This window comes from Callospermophilus lateralis, chromosome 2, assembly GCF_048772815.1.
Source record: "Callospermophilus lateralis isolate mCalLat2 chromosome 2, mCalLat2.hap1, whole genome shotgun sequence".
Lineage (NCBI taxonomy): Eukaryota > Metazoa > Chordata > Mammalia > Rodentia > Sciuridae > Callospermophilus > Callospermophilus lateralis.
Window position 1 is genome coordinate 53,238,446 of NC_135306.1, and position 25,052 is coordinate 53,263,497.

Genomic DNA, 25,052 nt, shown 5'->3' on the forward strand with positions numbered 1-25,052 from the left:
AGTAATATCACTCTGTTGATAACACTATCATGGTCTGTCATCACCATTCACAATTGAAGGAAATGCCAAAGTTTAGTTAATGTTTTGCAAAATAAGATACAATTTTTTTCCATCCAAGAGTCCACAGACTGTCCTTCTCTTCCTGATTTCCGTCCATGGACTCCTTTGAGAAGGGTTCTATGAACCCCTCCAGTTGGGAAACACCTTGTCTAAGAAATATAACTACCCGATCATAGGTCCATATTTGTGAGCCTCTGCCTCTATGTCAAATTTAATAAAAAGAAAACGACATAGCTGGGCTAGTTTAGTCAAAGAACTACAAATACAGTATCATGCTAGCAACACAATGTAAGCAAAACTTCTTCATCTTCTATGAAGTTGCTTTTAAAGATAGAAACTATGATGTTTTAATATTTCCAATATGATAATCCATATAATAATTTCCTATTCAAGTTTAGTAGCAGGAAAAAAGTTTGTTCCATGTTTGGAGACATATAGGATATCTCACATCTAGAAAAATGAGCAGTTCAGTTTGGCAGAGTTGTGGTTTATTATTGAGAGCACTGATAAGTGAGACTGTAGAAACATGAGAATCACATCATGGGTCTTACATACCTAGTTGAACAGTTAATTCATACAGTAAGGAACGGGGAATATTACTGATACTGAAGACAAAGATAAGCAACAGACTATGGCACTGCTTAAATGCATTAACTAATTCAACCCTTACTAAAACCTAATGAGATGTAACTGTAATCATTTAAAAGTGTGAGAGAAGAAATTAAAAATTGTGTATATTCATTTGTATTAAAGTACACATAAAACAACTTGATATAAATATTAAATATTAATCATCTTCTTAAATAGGGAAACTAAATGAAATTTAAATTAACTTCCTCATATTCTTCAATGCTTTATAATGCTCCAAATTACTTCTTTGCAGAAACAGAGAGAAGAATGAAGGAAGGAATAAAAGGAAGTTGCATCTAAGAGTGGATGCCTATTAGTAGGCTAAAAAGTAACACACACATACACACACACACAAACACAGAAAAAAAAACATAGAGGTAAGACAAAAGCAAAAGGGCTGAGACAGAAAGTAGACCAATAGAAATGTAAACTACAGAGAGTAAGAGTAAGAATATAGCAACTCCTAAGTTTTTGTTTTTGGTACTATTTAGTGGATAGTCATGCCAATTACAAAAAGCATTTTCAAGGGGAAGTTTTGGAATTAAAAAGAGGAGTAAAATTTTGAACAAGCTAAATTTGAGGTCTTTTTAGGATGTCCATAGTCAGCTAGGTACACAGGCTTTAAGTTAAGGCTGAGAGCTGGGTTAAAGATAAGATATGGGAGTCATCAGTTTTCAGATGGTAAATAAAGCACTAGTTATAAAGGATCCTCTAAGGAATACAAGGAGTAAAAAGGATAGCTAAAGAAAGAATCATAGGACACACACATGTTGGAAGTACAGGCTCAAGAAGAGTCCATGAAGAACAGTATCTGAATGGAAAGGGGAGAAACAGGCATGACATCATGGAATCAAAGGAGTCCAGAAAAAGAAGTGATCAACAATGTCACATGCCAAAGCAAGAACAAGTCAGTCAGTGGTCTTCAAACTTGTTCACTAACATACATCATTTTTTTAAAGCTATGAATATTATAATAGGCAGAAGAATGGCCTCTCCAAAGAGGTCTACATCCTAATCCCTAAAACCTATGAAAATGCTATGACAGTGAGACAGAATTAAGGTTGCTAATCTGCTGTTAAAGTGGGAGATTCTTCTGTATTATGACAATAGACCCAATGTAATCATCAGAGTTCTTTAAGGCAGAAAAGGAAAGAAGAAGAGGCTGGAGTCAGAGAAAGATCTGATGCTATGCTGCTCACTAAGAAGATGGGACTAAGGGCCACAATAAGCTAAAGAATGCAGATCGCCTTTAGGTGCTAGAAAAGCAAACAGACTCATCCCCACAGCCTCACAAAAGAACGCAGCCCTGCCAACACCTTCCTTTTAGTCCAATAAGACCTACTTCAATCTTGTGATCACCAGAACTCTAAGACTAAATCTGTGTTATTTTAAGCAAAGACTATGGAAATTTGTTACCCCAAATCTAATATGTAAGCCCTCATATATCTTTGACATCTAAAAATTCTTATCATATGTTTACCTAGTTGTAAAGCATATTATTTCTGATATGTTGTAAATGTTGGCATTTTTTAAAGTCATATATCCCTCCTCTAAATATAGAGAATCTAAGTATTTTGAAGATTTTTCCCTTATCATCATCCATTTTTTAAAAATAAGTTCTCAAACAATCAGAAATTTTATCTCATTTGTCTTCTCCAAAATTTTATAATTCTACCCATTTTCTGTCACATAAATTACTTATTGTAACACAGACTTTAAACCTATCATAATTTTCTGTAATTTAAATATGTATATAAGTTAAAATTGAAAATATTTTCATTTTCTGTCACTGTGAGAAGAGCTATGTGATAAAGCTGTTATTAGTTGCATACATAATTGATCTAAAAATATTTTTGATAATTAAGTACTCAAGTTCTTTTAAAATAATGCATTTTTATCTACTTATTTAAGCAACAATAGATAACTATTACTATTGGAAAAACAACATCATTTCAACATCAATTCCCTTCCTATGTTTGTTTTATATAAGCAAAATAAGTATAAGCAAATAAATATGAAAGGAGATACAACTCTAATGTCCATCAATAAGTAATGAGTAAATAAGTTTTGGTATAGCCATAGGATGAAATACTACTCAGTTTTTTACAAAAAGAAACTACAGTCACAGGGAATATAGATGAATCTCACAAACATGCTAAGCAAATAATTCAGACATTAAAGAACATATACTGGGTGTGTAGTAAGGAATTTGGCTTTACCTAGAGAAATGTGGACCTTTTCTCAGCTCCTGGGAGATAATTTCTAAAACCTTGGAATTTCTGGAGCATTTGGGGTGTCTTTATTATTCATGGAAGGTGTCTCAAAGGCCACACTAAATAGTGTAAACTAGTGAGATGACTAATGCTGGACATCTGATAGTTTATGCTAATGCGACGACATAGGATAGGAGCTGGTCATTCCAGAAAGACCAATTATAGACTAGAAGGTTGGGTACTTGAACCATATATCAACTCAATCTTCAGAGAGGAGAAGGGAGTTGAAGGTGAAGTTCAACAATGCAACCCATGGGGCTGGGGATGTGGCTCAAGTGGTAGAGCGCTCACCTGGCATGCGTGCGGCCCGGGTTCGATCCTCAGCACCACGTACAAACAAAGATGTTGTGTCCACCGATAACTAAAGAATAAATATTAAAAAATTCTCTCGCTCTCACTCTCTCTCTTTAAAGAAAAAAAAAAACAATGCAACCCATGATCTAATCGATTATCACTATCGATTATCACTACATAATGAAGCTTCAATTAAAAATCTCTGGACACTGAAGCACCAAAGAGCTTTCTGGTTTGATAATAATTCCATGTGATATTATCATATATCACAGCAACTCTTTCAGTCAACGATAGAAGACTCATAATTGGAGCCCTCCCAGTCTTTACCCAAGCATCTCTTCTTTGGACTTTTTTTTTTTACTTGTTCCCTTTTGCTATAGTAAGACTATGATATAAAATATAAGTTTCCTAAATTCTATGCATTATTCTAGCATATTATCTAACCTGATGAAGCCTATATGAATCCCCAACTTGTAGCCAGCTGGAATGAAGTGATGTGGTTCTGAAAACCCCAGAAATTGCAATATCTAAAGTAAAAGAAGTGCAGTAGGACGGTTCCCTTGACCTGTGCAGTTTGGTTAAACTCCTTTGCAGGTATAACTCCAATTTTATGAAAATTAAGAAGTTCTTGAGGAAATAAAACTGAAGTAAGAGAAAAGAGATCAGTTAGGTGTAATGGGTAACTGATTGTAAAACAGGTGAAGAAAATATTCTATATATTTTCTTACATACACATGTTTAAAATTCATCCAATTTTATAACTAAATGAGTATGTTTCATTGCATGTAAATTATATCCCCAATATATTTGATTTAAAAAGAAAAGACAAAAAGTCCTTTGTCTATTATTGAGAATGTTGTTCATTCTATCATAATATCCCTTTTTAATTAAGAACTGGAGTCTGGGTGCTGTGGTACAGGTCTATAATCCCAGCAACTCAGAAGGCTGCCACAGGAGGATTGCAAGTTCAAGAATAGCCTCAGCAATTCAGCAAGATGCTGCTAATAAATAAATAAGTAAATAGTTGCTGGGGCTATAGCTCAGTGGAGCCCCTGAATTCAATCTGCAAAACTGCAACAACAACAACAAAAAATCATTGACAACTGAATCCTCAGACCCAAATTTGATCACATGATTATAAGCCATCACACTTGACTTTTTCAGTGTCATTCCTGGCTTGAATTTGTTTCCAACTTTTTTTCTTAAATTTTTAAAAAAATGAATATTATATAGTCACGCTTTACAAGTATTATAAGCTGCCATATTTTTCTTTCTGGAAAAAGGCAGTAGCAAATTTTTTTTCCTAAATATTTATGTAATATTTTGGTATAGATTTGAGGGGAAATTCTTTCTTTCATTCTTTTATTCAAACCTGAAAAGATAACTATGTTGCTTTGTTAGATGGCATCTGAATATTCAACTTAACCTTTCTAAAAACTGGTTTCAGGCTCTATGAAGATACCCAGAAACTATAATACATTTTGGTTTTGTACATTATTTTGTAAGTGCATTAATAAATATATTCTATAAAAGATGTGACAATGAGGGGCTGGGATTGTGGCTCAGCGGTAGAGCGCTCACCTAGCACACCAGGATTTGATTCTCAGTACCACATAAAAAAAATAAATAAATAAAGGCACTGTGTTGTGTCCATCTTAAAAAAAAAAAAAAAAAAAAAGATTCTCTCTCTCTCTCTCTCTCTCTCTTAAAAAAAAAAAGTTGTGACAATGAAACTTAAAATAGAAGCAATTTCAAGGATAAATTATCCACTTAAAAATCGTTCTTAAAAATTATGATAGGTAGGAGGCTGGGGTTGTAGCTCAGTAATTGAGCACTTTCCTCACATGCCTGAGGCAGTGGGTTAGATCCTTAGCACCACATAAAATAAATAAAACAACGATACTGTGTCCACTTATAACTAAAAAAAAATTTTTTTTAAATTATGGTAGATGGCTGGGGTTGTGACTCAGTGGTAGAGCACTTGCCACGCACACATGAGGCCCTGGGTTCAATCCTCAGCACCACATAAAAATAAATTAAAAATAAAAAAAGGTCATCCTATAAAAAAAATTATGATAGGCAACAAATTTAATTTAAAAAACAAAATTTGTTCATTATGAAATTCTTTCAGCTTCTCCATATGTTTGAAATGTTTTACAATGAAATGTTTGAATAAATACAAAAAACTCAAAAGTCACAATAAAAGATCATAATTTTTTTTAATTTAGTAAATTAAATATGGCTCTTCAAAATGGAGAGTCATAGCTCAAAAGCAAAAATAATAACTGGTCAGATTGTGCTTATTTATATTTCAAACATGAAATATAAATAAGTCACTTCTTAAACTACACTGTACATAAAAATCACCTAAGGATTTTGCTAAAATGCAGATTCTTATTGAGTAAGTAAGTCTGAAGTGGGTACTGAAATTATGCATTTGTAACACATTCCCAGATGACATAGATGATGTTGTTACATGGACCATGCTAGTAAGTAGCAAGGATATTTTTATTATTTTTTAAGTTTCAATAAATCCTTAAAGCTTTTAAATATTTACTAGTAATTGCCTATTAATACAAAATCCTTTCTTACTGCTTTGAACCTCTTGATTATGAAATGTCATTCTTAAACTGAACACAACATAGACTTCTGAGTTAGCTTGAATGAGTAGCTATGACCTCTAGAAAGCTGAAGTATGCAATGAAAGAAAGTTCTGAGTAGTACTTGCAAGGGTACATTTGGGTCATTTATCTTCTATATAATTAGGATTCAATTATAAAGGAAATGAGTAACAAAACGTATTAACATTCTACTTATATCCATCTACTCTTGTTCAGAGATATTTCAAAACAAATCTGCACATTTGTTTCTATCTTTAAAATTTTAGTTTAGACCACTCATATGAAAAAGTTCAGCTATTCAAAGGGTTCTTTATTCCCATAATGATTGATGTCTCAGCCCTTCTGTGGAAGTAACATTCTCCCCTGTTTGAGGTAAATGATCTCTTGCAGGCACACCATTTGGATACCTAGAAGAGGTAATTTATCTCAAGTGGGCAAACACTATAATGAAAGCAAGAAGGTTGCCACCTGTCCAGTATTTACAGTGGCAACATGGAAACTGGGGTCTTTGCCCACTGCCTATAAATACATCATCAAAGTTTAAGAAGGTAACAGAGGCAACCACCTTTAGCACTTTCTGAGAAATGAATTCAAGCTACCATTATAGAACTTCTACTTCATGAAAAGGTGAAAAGTAATATCCTAGTTCCAAAGAGACATAAGCACAAGAAAGAGATTAAAACAACGGACATTTATAGGACATTTACATATACAAAGGACTTGGCTAAGCAGGTTATATTTATAACTAGGAACTTTTATTAGCCAAATTGTACAGATGGGGATATTGAGGTTTTAAAGAATTAAGTAATTCACCAGTATCAGGAAAATAGTAAGAAATGGAGCTCAGATTCAACTTTAAAGACTAAGTTTCTAATCAGCATTATACTGCATAGCCAACATGTTTAAATTTCTTCTCCTAGAAAATAGTATGCATATAATTCAGAATTCACACTAAATAAATGAGCACCTATTTTTTTCAGCTTTAGCTAATTAAGAAAAATGCTTTCATGGCTATAAAGGTCTACTCTACTACTTGTGAAAGGATAAGAACTAATTTTTAAAAAGAATTACTTGCTGAATTATTTTAATCTTAGAATAAAGATTATACAAGAAGCAATGCAGTTATTTATGTTTTCATTTTGCAGTTATTATTTAGCATATTTAAAAAGCTACTACTTGGTATTACCATACATATACCACAATTTTCCTGAGGCTAAAAAAATAAAAATCCACAGTGATGTTTATCAACATGTAGTCCTGACATTTTAAGTGGTTTAAAAGGAAGAAGGGGAAAGAGGAACAAAAGGAAAAAAGAAGGAAAGACAGACTGGAAGAACACGTAGGAAAATATGTGTTATCAGTAACTATTTCTGAGTGATTTGAATGATAAAAAAATTTGTTATGTTATTCTTCGGTGATTTTTTTCAAGTTCTCAGAATTAACCAGCTTTCTCTTATAATATGGAGAAGGTAGTAAATATGGAGATAATAGACAAGGTTTGCTTTTTAAAAATATAAATCCTTGAGAGCTTGTTTGGAGGTTCTAGCAGGGGAGCGCAGCTACTCGTATACCCTTGACCGAAGAACGGTCCTTCCTCTATCGGGGAAGGTCGCTTCGGGAGGGACGCACATGAAGCAGTGAGGGAGGAAGGGGACACCCGCCTAGCCAGCCAGATCAGCCGAATCAACCCTGGTGATCAATGGGGTGACAGATGTCACAGCCAGATCGCCCTCACATCCAAAAAAATTTTGTTATGTTATTCTTCGGTGATTTTTTCAAGTGGAATTTGCAGGGAAATGAATGGCATTAGAGCAGATTATGCTAAGTGAAGCTAGCCAATCCCTAAAAAACAAATGTCAAATGTCTTCTTTGATATAATGAGAGCAACTAAGAACAGAGCAGGGAGGAAGAGCAGGAGGAAAAGATTAACATTAAACAGAGACATGAGGTGGGAGGGAAAGGGAGAGAAAAGGAAAATTGCATGGAAATGGAAGGAGACCCTCATTGTTGTACAAAATTATATATAAGAGGCTATGAGGGGAATGGGAAAAAAAACAAGGAGAGAAATGAATTACAGTAGATGGGGTAGAGAGAGAAGATGGGAGGGGAGGGGAGGGGGGATAGTAGAGGATAGGAAAGGCAGCAGAATACAACAGTTACTAATAGGGCATTATGTAAAAATGTGGATGTGTAACCGATGTGATTCTGCAATCTGTATTTGGGGTAAAAATGGGAGTTCATAACCCACTTGAGGCTCAAGCGGTAGCACCCTCGCCTGGTGTGCGTGCGGCCCGGGTTCGATCCTCAGCACCACATACAAAGATGTGTCCGCCGAGAACTAAAAAATAAATATTAAAAAAATTCTCTCTCTCTCTCTCTCTCTCTCTCTCTCTCTCTCTCTCTCTCTCTCCCACTCTCTCTTTAAAAAAAAAATAACCCACTTGAATCTAATGTATGAAAATGATATGTCAAGAGCTTTGTAATGTTTTGAACAACCAATAATAAATAAATAAGTAGATAGATAGATAAATAAATAAATAAAATAAAAACATAAATCCTCTCTATTGCAGACATTGTTGATTAACTAATATGACCCAACCACAAAACCTTCCCTTTTCTTCTGCTAATTTATAGCTAGCCATCTAGGAATAACTATGTAACCCAGTTTAGGTCAAAGAAACAAAATCCTACTTGGTAAACTTTAGGGAAGGCTTTTGCCTTCCAGAAACATAAAGATAAACTCAGCAACCACATGCCTTCGTATTTTTAACAACTTTCTTGAAATATAATTAACTCACGATTCAATTTATCCATCTAAAGTGTACAAATCGATGGTTTTAGTACATTTACAGAGTTATGCAATCATCATACTACAATCAATTTTATAACATTTTATCGCCCCAGAAACTTCCATCTCCATTAGCTGTTACTTCCCATGCTGCCTTCCTAGTCTTAGACAACCACTAATTTACTTTCTGGTTTTAAATTTGTATATTCTGGACATTTCAAAACAAATGGAATCATACAATGTACAATCTATTGTGACTAGCTTCTTTCTTTTGGATTAATGCTTCCAAGGCTCATCCATATTATAGCACATATCAATAACTTCATTCCTTTTATGGCCTAATAAAATTTCATCATTTGGATATCTGTCCATTCATCAGATCAGGAACATTTGGTTTATTTTTGTTTTTTAAACTATTAAGCATATTGCTGCTATAAACATTTGTTCTCAAGTTTTTGTGTAGGTATATGTCTTCATTTCTCTTGGATATATACCAGGATTGGAACTGTTTACTCACGATAAGTCCTTATTGAACATTTTAAGGAACTGCCAGACTTTTTTTTCCAAAGTAGCTGCATCACTGTCACTCCCACCAATAATCTATGAATGTGTTTGCATTTTACCTTTACCTTTTTCCTTCCTGCCCAAACACAAACCTGATGCCTGAAAGTAGGGCAGACAGCTTAAAACTAGGAGGCACAGATATGAAAATGCTAAGGTTTACAAAGAGGAAAGACAGTCTAGATTCCTACATACCTCTAGACTGCCTATTACTTAAAGTGGAAAAAAAACTACTTGATTAAGCTATTTTAAGTGGAATCTTCTATTAATTAATAAAGAAGACAAAGCTGTGTGTCCCCCAAACATACAATGTCACTCTATTCAGAGGAAGGAATTTCTTTTTAATCTTTATAGAGTTAATTCACAACAAAGATTTTTTTAAAAGTTAGAGCTATGTGTAATATGTAAAATGTCTTGACATTTTAAGATAACCAATGTATTTTCATTTGATTTACTTCAAAATTTTATGAAAATTCTTTGTTATCATTTAGTTGATGTATTAATAATGACCAACATTTTAAATACTTTTTTAATATTTATTTTTAGTTATAGTTGAACACAATATCTTTACTTCACTTATTTATTTTTATGTGGTGCTGAGGATTGAACTCAGGCTCTCGAATGTGCGAGGCAAGAGCTCTACCGCTGCGCTAAAACCCCAACCCATGACCAACATTTTAACTAAACAAAGTAAGCACACTGATAAACAAAGACTATTCAAAGCTCTATACAAATTAATTCAGTCTTCCAAATGACTCTATTAGATAGTTGATACTCCTGTTTTATAAAGAAATTGAGGAACATATAATTTTAAAACACTTTTCCAAGGTCACATAAGCTAGCATCCAAACCAATATCCAAGGTCAGGAAAATTCCTGCTTACCATAAAGAATTGCCTCCCCAAAAAGCTCTAGAACAATTTTAGGATAGAAAATTAATAGCCTAAATCTATATAAATGTGTCTGTGTGCATATGGGTGTCCATTAACGAAATACGCTATTTTCATGGTGCAATTGTAAGTACAGGAGCAATATTGTTTCAGTGACTACTATATGCCAGGTACTGTACAACATGTTCAATAAGCATTATTTCACTAAACAGCCAGGAAGAAGACCCTATCTTCATTTACAAGTAAAAAAATCTGAAACCTATTAAGTTTAAAAAACTTGCCCAATTTCACACAACTGCTAATTACCAGAGAAGGATACAAAATCAAATATTTGTTAAAAGCTAATGCTCTTTACTCTCTCAATAATTTTTACCTAGTTAGGTTATTCATACACTTAAGTTGTAAATAACATACTTATATAAGCTATTATGGCTTTACTTACATTTATTACTTCATTATCTACTGATAACCACTCATTTACCTTAAACTGTCTAAAAATATGTTCCCATCCTTTCTACTAAAATATCTGAAATTTCTACTGCTAGAATATACTTAAAAATGAAAACTAATGACCTGGAAAATATAGAAGTCCTTCATCATGTTTGACCAATTATTCTATAATCCCAAATGGTCAAGTAAGGTCCACACTGATAGTATTTGTACTGGTTCAATAATACTCAGATAATACCTGTCCAGACCATGTTCTTTCCAATATTCCTTAGGACTCTGATACTGTCATCAATTATTCCTTCCCTCTGAGTGACAATCACTTCTCCCCTTAAGTAGTGCTTCTTAGCCAACAAACATTTTAAAATCTTTCCTAAAAATAAGTTTCCCTGAACTTGCTATATCCTCAAGCCATTAGAGGCACAACTACAAAGCAGCTCTGTTCCTGGAGGCAGGCAGGCACTTAAAGACTTAAAGACACCATTCTTACTCTATCTTCTACTTGATAGGTCATACCTATACATATTGGGCTTAATAATTATGGTGCCAAGATCTTTAACTTTAAAAATATTTCAAGGAACCATTTTTGGAATGTATTCAGGGGGAATTACTGCCTAATTTTATAAAAACCTCTACAATCTGATAATGAGCTAATGATATACTCCCCACTCTAATAGGGATATTATAAAAATATCCTTTGTTATTCATTATCTATAACCTAAGCCTGCTAAGCATGAATTTCCAGTCTGATCAGACCCAGGTAAATCACTTGTTTCTTCCTGAAGACCCCCCTACACTCATAACCCACACTAAGCTGCACCTCATACAGATTCTTACAACATTTAAAGCCTGCACTTCCTATCCCAGCCTTAATTATATTCTGCCTGAAGTTATGCATGAGTTGTCATTTTTGTTTCATAATCATTTGTATATTTTCTAGAGGGACTAAACAATTCACATATTTTTCATTTATCTCCTAAAGTATATATAGGACAGTAAAAAGAAAAAATACATCAAGTAAATTAATAATATAAAGATTATAGCTTTAAAAAACAATCTGCTTTTGATTATCTACATATATATAAAAATATAGCTAATACAAACCATTTGGTTATTAAGCTAAACCCCAAGCTATTAAGTCCTTTCAAGAATGCTAGTGTTGGGCTAGAGCTGTGGCTCAATGGTAGAGCACTTGCCTAGCCTGTGTAAGGCACTGGGTTCGATCCTCAAAACCACATAAAAATAAATAAAAGGTATTGTGTCCATCTACAACTAAAAATTTTTTTTAAAAGCTAGTGTTTTGCCTTGAACTTGTAATACAATATATAAATTCTTAAAATAATTTAGATTTTTATTTCAGACCCCAAACCCGGTATATTAAGGTTTTGACAATACATTAAATATGCATATGGCTTACCAACATCAATGGCCACACTTAAAAATAATCTGTGAGTCATAAGTTTCCTACTAGAAGAACCTAGTTTCAGATACTTGAAATCACAATGAGTGCCAGAACCAGGATCCCTATCCAGCAGTCCAGCTCCAGAATCCACATTTTTTATTTTATTTTTTTCAAGTACTAGGATTGAACCCAAGGCCTTGCACATGCTAGGCAAGAGCTCTACCACTGAATTACATCCCTGTCCCTTAAAATCACAATGAATAATTCATATTTACATAGTATTGTCTCAAGAATTAAATTATACCCCACATTGTCATTTAGTTGATGCTTACACATTTCATTAAGCAGAAAAGTCTTAAACAAGATTACATTATTTTTTACTACTAATGAATCTGAAATTATCATAATTAGTCCAATGACACAGCTTAACCCATAATTGTATGTCAACATTACTTCCATCACAGAGAAACTAGTTTTCATCGAACCTTTCATACAAACATATCGTAAAATCTGAGTCATGAAAAAATAAACTTGAATTTTAGACCTTTGGGAATCACGATTATTGGTTCTATACCTGGAAGAAAGGCACAGACTATTCCAAATAACTCTCTTTAAAATAAATTAGACAAAATTAAAAACTCACCAAATGAGATAGAGAATTTTTCTACTGGCTCAATTACTATTCAAGCTTCTTAAATTTACAGAAGTAGAAAAGAATAAAGGCCAAAACAATTTAAAGAAAACTGCTGTATTATTTAACTAAAAAAATCAAAAGCCAGATCACAAAGGGAAAAAAATGAGTTAGATATATTTGCCAAAAAATGTCACTTAATTTCCTCCATAAATAAAGACAAAAATTAACTATTTAAATTTACATTAATTTGGGGCTGGGGTTGTAGCGCAGTGTTAGAGTGCTCACCTAGCATGCATGGGACACTGGGTTAAATCCTCAGCACCACATAAAAATAGAATAAAGATATCATGTCCACCTAAAACTAAGAAATAAATTTAAAAAAAAATTTTTAAATAAATTTACATTAATTTATTATAGCATTATATATGGATTCAACGATCTCTCTGTTACTGAACAAAAGAAAGATAAAAACCAATATATTTTCTTCCTACATAGTTTACTAGACATTGTACCATAAAAAATTTCTGGACATTTGCTTTTAAGTACATTTGCAAGGACATAAAAGAGGAAATCATACCTGTTTTACTAATGACTTCTTGTAACTCGGCCATAGAACTGATTATTGCAGCAAGAAGGTCAGCACTAGTAAGCCAACTGAGCGCTTGTAAACAACGAAACTGTTCCCTTTGATGTTCTACAAAAATAGATAATATTCATTATTAAATGCTCCAAAAGTTTTACTGAAACCCATATTTTAAATTCATGGCAGTGTTCAGTTACTTAAGACACAAATGAAACTGCACACAGAACATTGCTTAGTGAAGAAGAAAAATCTACAAGATATGTTAGATTTGATTGACCTAATTTACTGTTTTATAGATAACTGTTAACTGAAACCAAAAAGAAATTTTCTTTCATTGTAATATATTATTTAGTAGCCTACTTTTTAAAAAAGTTAATATAGAGTGCTTCCTCAGAATAGTCCAGCGTTCAAATATCTATTAGCCAGAATATTTTACATTTGTGTCATTTTCACACAACTCAATAATTTTTTTAACTCTTATCATTTTATATTAACTTATAGAAAGTGAAAGTAAAGGAAATTAATTTTAAATCAAGTTTGTTTTAGATTGTCTTAATTAAAAAGGCACTGTACAAATCCTTTACTGAAAAAAAAAAGAAAATTCAAACATAATAAAGCTGGACAGTGTAAAAATTAAATTTTAATCAGTTTATAACAAAAAATGTATTTAGATAAAATGTACAATTATCCATACATCACATATGTATCTATACGGATTCAGTTCTGTTTCATGATTTGATATATTACATGATTTTTTTTAGTATTTATTTTTTAGTTGTAGTTGAACACAATACCTTCATTTTATTTATTTATTTTTATGTGGTGCTGAGGATCAAACCCAGAGCCTCGCAAGTGCTATGTGAGTGCTCTACCTCTGAGCCACAACCCCAGCCCAACATGATTTTTAAAAGATTTTGTAGAAGAGCCAACTACATTCCCAATTACTTCATTTATATGCAGCTTAGATTTGAAAAACACAAATTATCTTACTTGGAAATTTATGCTTGTCTTTGGGCTCTCCTGTGCACACTAAAATGCCTATACCTTCTTTGAAACTTTCCATCCAGGTGAAAAGAGAAGCACATGACTGGCCCAAAATCTTGAGTCTGTTTGCTGCCAAAATTGCAATGACACCTTTCCGGAATATACGTATCAATCCTTTGAATGGTTTTTTCTTCATCTTCACTTCCTCTTGCTTCTTTTCCTCTACCGTTGACAATGCTTGGGCTAGCGTTCTAATTTCCAATTTGAACAATTCAAAGGTGTTGACCTGCTCCTGGAGAAAATCTCTCTGTGTAGATAAAGCACAGGATCTGCTATAAAGGGGATATAATGCCCCAGCCATCAATGCACAGGCTGCCAGCAAGGATGATTGTTCCCTTTGAGTCTTTGATAACATGCTTTTGAAGTGTGAATTTTCAATAGCCAACTGTTCATGGGACTTCTCAATTTGGTTCAATTTTTCCATATTTTTTTCTGCAATTTCTTGAAATTTCTAGAAAAGAAGATAAATATTTGATCATGAAACAAATGAGCATTTTACTAATTTCTCTTTATACAAAGAAAATAATCTTTTGTTAACACTACTTCTTTCCCTTCAAAAGATTCAACTTTTAAAATATTCAAAAAATATATAAGGTATAGGTCAAAATGTGCACACTAATCTCTAAATCCTCTAACACAGAAGCTTTACAAAGAGTACCACACATAAACTTAAGAGTATATCTTGACCTTCCTGTACATTTGTGCATAAATACATATATTTAGAAAAAGAAAGTGTACTTTTTCTGCATTAATTTCTTCCTTCTATTCTTAAGTAACTTATTTCCCACTTTAAAATAGAAATTATGCTGTCAATAGAGGCTTTCCTATATTTAAAGACATTAACTTTTGCCAAAATAAAAAAGGGTTAAATCAATGATGCAAGAAATATCACTTGACTGTCTACCACTTAATAATGAGAAGGGGTTGACTTGGAGCACTCTTATTTCAGTTTCTTTTTTCTTACCTCTCCAAGACAGAAGGCTGGATACAGAGCAGCTCCAGTGGTGGGAGAAAATACTGATTGTGAAGCTGGCCCTCAGCAGCTTTCTAATCATTTTTGTCTAAAGTTTTTACAATTTAAATTTTAACTTTAAAAAAATAAAACTTTAACTGTAAAAACCATATTTTTTCAGACATAATCCCCTTATAATTAATGAAACAGAGTTTGACACTATTTATAATCATAACAACATTCACAACCATATCACAAGTATCACAAGTATAAGGGCACACTATAATTACAAAATGTCCTTTCATACTTTCCAAATAATTGTATACTTTAGCTATGAAGGTCAGTTACCATAGCCCAACTTGTTCTTAACAAGAAGAATTTTTATGTCCATTCAACCAAAGAGTCTCTTACACCATTCTGGGCCCATTCGTTTGCAGATAGGAGTAGAAACTATAACCAGTTTCTTCATATCATGTATGTACACATGATGTCCAATTTCTTTAAGATAAATGGAGTGTTAAGATTGGGCGAGCTAGAATGAGTTAACCTCACATGCAGGGGCACCACCATGTGCGTTGGTTATCCCCATTCAGACCTGCAGTCTCTAGACTACTGTCACCCTCGAAGAGCGTGCCTCTTGCTCCCGGTGACTGTTCAGCCCAGCTTAGCTCCCCAAGGCCTCACAACAGTCTGGGGAAATAGAGGTGGCTGGGCCGTGTTAGCAAAGTGGTCTTGTGGTTACAGACAGGAGGACACTTACTCTCAACAGGGCCACCAATAACTGTATTTTAATCACAAGAAAACAAACTGGCTCTCTATGGAATCTTACATGTAATGATTAAGGTATTTCTAAGGTAGAGAGCAATTTTGTTTGTTTGTTTACTTATTTATTTACTTACTTTTTATTTATACATACCAGGGATTGAACCCACAGTGCTTAACCACTGAGCCATATCCCCAGTCCATTTTCTTTTTTTCTTTTGAGAAAGGGTCTTGCTAAGTTGCTCAGGGTCTCGCTAAGTTGCTGAAGCTGGCTTTGAACTTTCGTTCCTCCTGCCTCAACCTTCCAAGCTGCTGGGAATACAGGCATATGCCACTGCACCCAGCAAGAGAAAATTTAAAAGATAACAGATCCCAGTTTCTTTTATTGTTCATTTATCATTCAATAAACATTACTGATCACTAATCATTATTGATTACTAAATTCCATGTTCAGGAAAACAGACAAGTAGGTCAATTATTATGGTATAATGTCATGTTAGAGAGATGCTGGATTGCCAGAGGATCATCAAAGGGAGCTTAACAAAAATGATGCTGACAGGCTTTGGGAGGGATAGGACAATTAAAGGACAAGTGGGAATGAGGTATGTAATAAAAATAACAACAAAAGAGCCAGTTCCTCTAATTAGGAAGCTAGGCAATAACTACTCTTTAACAATCTAATCTAACCCTTGTAAACTACAATAACTTAACAGCTTCAACTGGATTTTTATTTGCCCAGTGAGCTGCCATACATTTAGCCATGGACCTATTTCTTTTGAAAAGCAGACTGAGGGAGTTCAGTTTTAATAAGGTAGTCATTTGGAGAAAGAAATATTATACCCTGCAACTGTATGAGAAAGTGAAGTGAAAGAATCCTTTGGATACATTAAGGAAACTATCTTTGTATTATTTGATTAGACTTTACTATACATAAAATTTAATGTGAAACTTTGGAAGAGATACTTGATGAGTGTGTCTGATTCCAGAGTTACCCTCTGAAAACCTAGAAGAAACAAAAGGCTAAAATTGACATTAGCAGGAAGATCTCAAAGGAGATCAACTTAGGGCAAACCATAAAAACTCTTGATCACTCCACAAAATTTGGGTGTCAAAGGCTATTATCAATAATGCTAACAGGTAGTAGTCAAAATGTTTCAAACTTGTAGAAAAATACTGGTGAGGAAAATAAATCCAAATAAATAAGGTTTCCCTAAGGTGGACAGTGGACAGAAGCACTCCTTACAGGCATAGTTCTCAAGATAAAAGAGTATGGGAAGTACATAAGAAGTTGCTCTCTGAACACTTCAGCTTCTTGGATGCTTTCCCCTAAGCAGAGAAAAAACTGTATTTTAGACATGGTTTTCATGTTTCTATACTATACCTTAATTGCTTTACTTATTCCAACTCTTGTCTAATACCTAATCCAGCTACACAAGGGGTGGTACTATAAGAAATGAAGACATGGAGAAATAGAGGCATTATAACTTGCCCCCAACCACATCTCCACTGATGGCCAAGCTATGGTAACAGTAGTCTAGCAATAGAACTATGTTCCAGAGCTCCAGGCAAACGTCACTAGCAAAGCAAGTTTGTATACATACAAACAAATGCTCCAGAAGGAACTTTTTTAAAGGAGGAAGAAAGTCTGAGAAACAATATCGAGGTGAATTGCTTGGAAGCAGATGTGAAGACAACTCTCTTAAGGGTTTTCTTAAAGGCAACATTTAAGGAAAAAAACGTAACACTCAGGCTGTAGCTAGATAAAAAAGAAAGAAAAGCATTTAAAAGTAAGAGCCAGAAACAGGATAATGTTCCAAAGAAGTACAAATAATTCAGAATGCCTGAAGAAAAAAAGGGATGATGGAAACTTGAGAAGTAGGTAGATAACAGAGAATTGAGAGACTTATGTGCTAAGCTGAGGAATTTAACTTTATGTGAAAACTATAAAAAGACAAAAAATCCTGGAACAGTACTATACTTGGCAAATGAACGTAAGAATTGGAAATACTGATAGAGTCTTCTAGGAGTAGTAGAGTTTCAGGGCATGTAGGCAGAATGTGGAAAGCAAATGGAATCACAAAGGTTAATTTCCATAGTCTCTCCAAAATCAATTCCACCTGTTCAATTAAAGGAAAACTATAGAAAACCTAAAGATAAAAGAAGCGGACTAATGATAGTTGAGTAAGTGGAAATAAAATTGAACCTCTGTGTCTCAGGCAGAGGTGTGTTTTCAATAAACAACATTTTTGAACCAAAAAAATCTTTGAAAGAATGGTTTTGCTAATGATATTTTATATATTTCAAAACAATATGCAAAGTCATTAGTCAAAATAAAATGGATTGTTGAAGAAAAGCTAAAAGTAGGCCCCTTATGGCAAAGATTAAGTTCATTTTAACACATGACAGATCTCAAACTCCTTCACAATATACAGTTAGTCACTTTCAACTAGACTCTGAGGTTGATAGTTTTACAGATAATGAAACTGAGGTTTAGTGAGGTTAAATAATTTGCCCAAGGTTCCTTCATCTAGGCTTACCTAATCATTTTAGCTAACCTTGATGTCTTTACTCACCAAGGTTTTCCCCTTCAGTCACATCTCGCATGCCTTCCCCATAAAGACTTCACCTTTTCCCACTATCCTCAATTTGATGAAAAAGGAGAGGTTAGTCTGCTTTTCTACCATCCACACATTAGTATTACTACTTCTTCTCACAATTTAACAGGATCTCTAGCACCCCCAGGCCCTTTCCCTTCTTTTTCCCCTGTACTGTTCAAATTCTAACAATATTTCAGCTCCTATCTATTCTATGACACTTTCTACTACCATCATTCTCTCACAACTGATCTTGACTTGCTGAACTAAATTAAAACTAAATTAAAATTTAATTCCTACACTGCTACTTACAAATTTCATATGTATATATCTACTCTCTCTCAAATACAATAGATTGCTAGTTCCTAGAGGGCAGGAATTATTTACTATGGAGTCTGTCATCATGCTCTAAACCCTATAGGTATTTAGTAAATACTGAATGAATAAAATAACTCTCTATAAAATCATCCCTAGGGGCTAGGGTTATGGCTCAGTGGTAAAGCACTTGCCTAGCATGTGTGAGGCACTGGGTTCAATTCTCAGCACCACGTATAAATAAATAAAATTAAGGTCCATCAACAACTAAAGAAATTTTTTTTCAAAAATTATCCTACTGTTTAGCACACAGTTTTGCCTATAATAAGCACAGAATAATACCTAATGAAAGAAAAAACTTTACGATGTAAAGAAAAGAAAATTATATTTAAAAAGAGAGTTACAAATATAATTTGGAACTTGTCAGCATGTCAAAATTCTGTTTTAAATTAATTGTGACTTTCCACAGGGACTTTCAGAGGTATTGCATTATTTACTGTGAATCATTCTTGAAGAACAAAGCCTGTTTGATGGTGAAGCTGGAAACCACTATAGAGCAAATTTGCCTTAAAAAAAAAAATCCAGTGTTCTCCACCCAAAGAGATTAAAGGACAATATTTTTTAAGCAAACATAAGGAACATCACTTTCATATGGCACAAAAGCATTCCTAGTACTGAAATAACCTGTTCCTTAGTGTATTTAATATCAAAAAATAATATTCTCAAATTCCTCCCTCAAAAAAGCATTCTTATCTTGAAAATTTTTTTAACTTAAAAAAGATTAAAAAAGAATAGGATATATGAATATCTTTTACACAGACCTTTTTAGTATATCAAAAATACTATATATAATTTCACTAGTTTTTCTTTTCTTGCTTTTCTTCAAAGTGCATCCAAAATGATGCTTCTTTCCTTAGTGAAACACCTTCCCTACCTCCTGAAATACAACCTTTCAGGGACACCTAATTGGCTTCCAGAATTCCATAAACTTTTGACACTTTGGGCCCAAAATTAAAACACTTACCTAGAAGTAAAATTCTTTTTTTAATTACTCAACTTTTAGTTCTTGTTCTTCAATTTGACACAAATTGCAAACAGGACATGCAATGACACACAAACATCAAAGAATTTCATTTAAAATGTCTTATTTGTACACATTATTTATCTTTTATGTAATGGCAATATTGAAAAATATAACAAACACATATTCACCTATTTTTCCTATAATGTGAATGTTTCTCTGTTAAAAATAAAGAACATCTTGTAGAGAAACCAGAACCCTTATACATTGCTGATGAGAATGCGAAATGGTACAGCCACTTGTAAGAACAGTTTGGCAGTTTCTCAAAAAGTTAAACATAAAATTATCATAAGATCTAGTGATCATCTATGTAGATACACACTATATATGTGACTATTTGTATATACCCACATATATAAACACACACATATACACAAACTCTGTAGTGATTATTTAACTTAACACTATTTTTATTATGTAAATTTTAGCAGGTCAAAATATATGTGCTAAAAATGATATATGCTGCTTTTAATCTTAATTCTAATACAATACAAATTATAAATTTCCTTTGAATAAGCCATGCCCCAGAAAACCAGTTTTCTTTATCATTAGACAGAATAAAAGTATCGGTCCAGGAAAGATGTTTGATTTGTGGACTGTTACATTACCTAAGACTACTTGGAAGGTTGGTAGTATTATCTCTGAATTCTGATCCATCCCATGTCTTCCCATCCCATGTTTCAGATCCTGGAGAGGACATGAGTTGGCTCAAATCTCCTCCATGAAGCCTTCTCAAACTTTGACAACTTCCTCTTCTAAATTTATAGCATTCTTTTTGCATTTAATTATGCACAGCCTTCTGGTAAACTTTATATCATATAATTGCTCATGTGCCTCTCCAACTAAATATTAACTTATTGAAGAAAGAACTATGTATTATACCTTTTTGCTTGTATCAAAATATGAAACACAAAGTCCTATAGATGACATATAACATTTTTAATTAACAATAATTAAAGAATTGTTTTAATATTCTTACCATGGTAGATAATTTAAAGTAGACGTTCTGTAATACAATTTCAGTTTCTCAGGAAAAAACTAAGAAACACAAGTTTGTGTGGATGGCTAACAATGTGGAACTACTCAGTTTTTTCATACATTATTATCATGTTTAATTATTAATCAATAATCACTTGGAGGCGTAGAGTTGTGGCTCAATGGTAGAGTGCTTGCCTCGCACTAGGTTCCATTCTCAGCACCACATAAAAACAAATAAATAAAACAAAGATATTGTGTTCACCTACAACTAAAAAAATATTTGTAAAAAAATCATTTGGGCTGGTGTTGTGGCTCAGCAGTAGAGCGCTGGCCTAAAACATAGGAGGTGCTGGATTTGATCATCAGCACCACAGTATAAAATAAATAAATAGTATTCTGCCCAACTACAATTTATATATTTATTTTTTTTTAATTTATTTTAAAGAGTTACTTAGAAATATGAGTTAACCCAATCAACAAATGGGCCAAGGACCTGAACAGACACTTCTCAGAGGAGGACATACAATCAATCAACAAGTACATGAAAAAATGCTCACCATCTCTAGCAGTCAGAGAAATGCAAATCAAAACCACCCTAAGATACCATCTCACTCCAGTAAGATTGGCAGCCATTATGAAGTCAAACAACAACAAGTGCTGGCGAGGATGTGGGGAAAAGGGTACTCTTGTGCATTGCTGGTGGGACTGCAAATTGGTGCAGCCAATTTAGAAAGCAGTATGGAGATTCCTGGGAAAGCTGGGAATGGAACCACCATTTGACCCAGCTATTGCCCTTCTCAGACTATTCCCTGAAGACCTCAAAAGAGCGTACTACAGGGATACTGCCACATTGATGTTCATAGCAGCACAATTCACAATAGCTAGACTGTGGAACCAACCCAGATACCCTTCAATAGATGAATGGATAAAAAAATGTGGCATTTATACACAATGGAGTATTACTCAGCACTAAAATATGACAAAATCATGGAATTTGCAGGGAAATGGATGGCACTAGAGCAGATTATGCTAAGTGAAGCTAGCCAATCCCTAAAAAACAAATGCCAAATGTCTTCTTTGATATAATGAGAGCAACTAGGAACAGAGCAGGGAGGAAGAGCAGGAGGAAAAGATTAACATTAAACAGAGACATGAGGTGGGAGGGAAAGGGAGAGAAAGGGAAATTGCATGGAAATGGAAGGAGACCCTCATTGTTATACAAAACTACATATAAGAGGTTGTGAGGGGAATGGGGAAAAAAACAAGAAGAGAAATGAATTACAGTATATGGGGTAGAGAGAGAAGATGGGAGGGGAGGGGAGGGGGGAGAGTAGGGGATAGGAAAGGCAGCAGAATATGACACTAGTATGGCATTATGTAAAAATGTGGATGTATAACCGATGTGATTCTGCAATCTGTATTTGGGGTAAAAATGGGAGTTCATAACCCACTTGAATCTAATGTATGAAATATGTCAAGAGCTTTATAATGTTTTGAACAAACAATAAAAAAAATTAAAAAAAAAGAAATATGAGTTAAAGGAATAAGAAAATGAAATGTCGTTAGACCTATTATCAGATATTCCTTTAAATTCAAACATATATTTCTAAAACAAATAGTGCTACAGTACAATACAAAAAATGATTAGAAGTTAAAGATGGTGATAATGTATTAAAGTAGTCCATACATTCACTTTGTAATTTCTAAATGCCAAACAATGTGCTCAACATTTAACATTGGTTATCACCATTCTAATGCAGTCCCTAGAACTTCCTTGCTACACAAACTTGTTACCAGTTGTCTGAACCATAGTGTCCTCACTTGTGAAATAGAAATGATGCTTAAATGACCTATCTCCTATGGCTGTGGTAGGACTTAAGAAATAAGTTATGCGAACGCATTGAAAAGTCTATTGAACATTATGCAAACTCAACTGACAGCATCAGATTAACAAAAACAATGTCTAAAACAAGTATGTGAAAATTACAAGATTTTTCCAAACTTTCATTAAAAGTACTTACTCACACCAACTCAGTTCATCATAATTTCCTATGCATACAACTGTACCTAACTCTCTGTGAAGCAGCATGTGTAACTTAAGGAACAATAAACCTCAACAATATCAACAACTTCCACTTTAACCTCTGAATATTTTTTATAATTCAATTAAACGGGAAAAAGTTCCAACCTCTAATAACTTTTAAATTACTAAGCCAGATTTCTTGCCAAATGCACTCTCAATAACAACATAAATACAATGCAATGTAATATGATAAACCTGAATTTCTTTCCTTTTTTATCTCCATTATAAACTCATTTGATTTTACAAAAAGGTCAAGTAAAGCTAAAGGGTTTACAATAAACATTACATCGTGTTACTCTTACTTAACTGATAGTGAAAACCCTTTACTTCTAGAAGGAAATTCTTGTTCTAGTAATTTAATCTTCTTCAGATAGAAAAATGACAACATAAATACTAACATGACAAAAGCAAAGTTAGTAAATGGAATGGAATGTGGCATTTGGCCCAGATGTTTCAATAAGCATAGACACTTAAGATGTATTTACATGATGGCTCAACTGCATTTAAATTCAAGAATTACCCTATCATGTGGCTGGCAAACTTGATCTAAGTAAAAACATGCTGTGATACCAAAAAATAAAATAAAATAAAATAAGGTTATTAAGCCTACAAGTTTCATTTATCTAATAGCATTTAACTGTTTAAAAACTTTTTTATTCAAAAATTTTGCATGTAACTTCATTACCTTTTTTTCAAATAAAAGTAATTCAAATCCAAATATTGGGTTTTTTTATTATTTAACCATCTGTCTTTCACTGATTTCCTTACAATAACCAAACATTAGATTCAGGAGTGTACAAGTCAGTCATTTGTTTTCCAGCAGATGGCCTCTACTAATGACTATGTTCATTCTGACATCAAACATAACTACAACCCACAATCCTATGAAATAACTATGGGTTTTTCCCACTCATGTTCTTATCAATATAATCTTTAAGTGCATTAAGTAATATAAAATGAAATTATTTTATTTCCATTGCAGGCTTTTTGAGATCGGATCTATAGAATTAATTATAAAAAATTTCTGAAATAAAATTTATAAGTCTTATAATATCCATTATATTAACTTTATCAAATATAAAACCAAAATGAATGCTGCTGTATATTCCATTATATTTGATGAAAATTCAAATATGTGCATAATAAAGAGTATATGCCACATTAATGCCCTTTGAGTGAATAATAAAAATGATGGCTTTAATTTACAGTCACATGAATCAAAACCTATAGTGTAACAAGTTCTTCAAATTAAAGTCTTCAGTGGAACTTCTCCTAAGACATTAGCATTTATGATGATAGATTGATTCCCTTACTTCAAACTTGAATTGCTACAGCTTCCTACAAATCCAGAGTAAAATAAATGTGTTCAAGACACTTATAGGAAAAGGAGAAAGTCAGAAGACTCATACTACCTGAATTAAGGACTTAAAAAAGGCTACATTAATTCAACCAGTATTGAAAAAAGGACAGGCATATAAATAAATTTCATTACAGAAAGGCCAGTCTTTTTAACAAATGGTACTGGGAAAACTAGACATCCACACACCCACCCCAAAAAAGTCACCTCAATGTAAATCTCAGATATTTACAAAAGTTAACCTGAAATTGATCATGGGCCTAGATATAAAATCTAAAACTATAAAATGGCAAGAAGAAAAAAATAGTAAAATATCTAATGACCATGTACTTAGGCAAAGAATTCTTAAATGCAACACCAAGAACAACTCATAAAAAGAAATGTTAAAAAGATGGTCATCTGTTTTATCAAAGCTGAAATGTTCCTTTGCTCTACAAAAGTACTACTAAAAAGATGGCAGAAAATATTTGCAAATAACATATCTGGCAAATGACAAATTCAAAATATATAAACAATCCTCAATATTCAGCAATAAGAGAACAAAAATACAATTAAAAATAGGGCAAAAGACCTAATCAGATAATTCATCAAAGAATACACACAACAAATAAGCATATAAATAAATGTTCATTTTTTTAACTCATTATAGAAAATGTAAATGAAAACACCAATGACATTCCACTATACACCTATTAGAATGACTA

At 33.2% G+C, this 25,052-nt stretch overlaps 1 protein-coding gene across 2 annotated transcripts in view; it reads right to left on the minus strand.

The window, feature by feature from the left end:
- Ccdc171 (coiled-coil domain containing 171) overlaps nucleotides 1–25,052 on the minus strand; it is a 382,832-nt gene that overhangs the window by 201,380 nt on the left and 156,400 nt on the right. For both annotated transcript variants that reach the window (XM_076843419.2, XM_076843418.2), the window contains exons 16-17: nucleotides 14,173–14,677; nucleotides 13,177–13,293 (exon numbers count right to left, since the gene is read on the minus strand). In XM_076843419.2, the coding sequence (XP_076699534.1) occupies nucleotides 13,177–13,293; nucleotides 14,173–14,677 (622 nt within the window). The remainder of the gene's footprint in view (nucleotides 1–13,176; nucleotides 13,294–14,172; nucleotides 14,678–25,052) is intronic.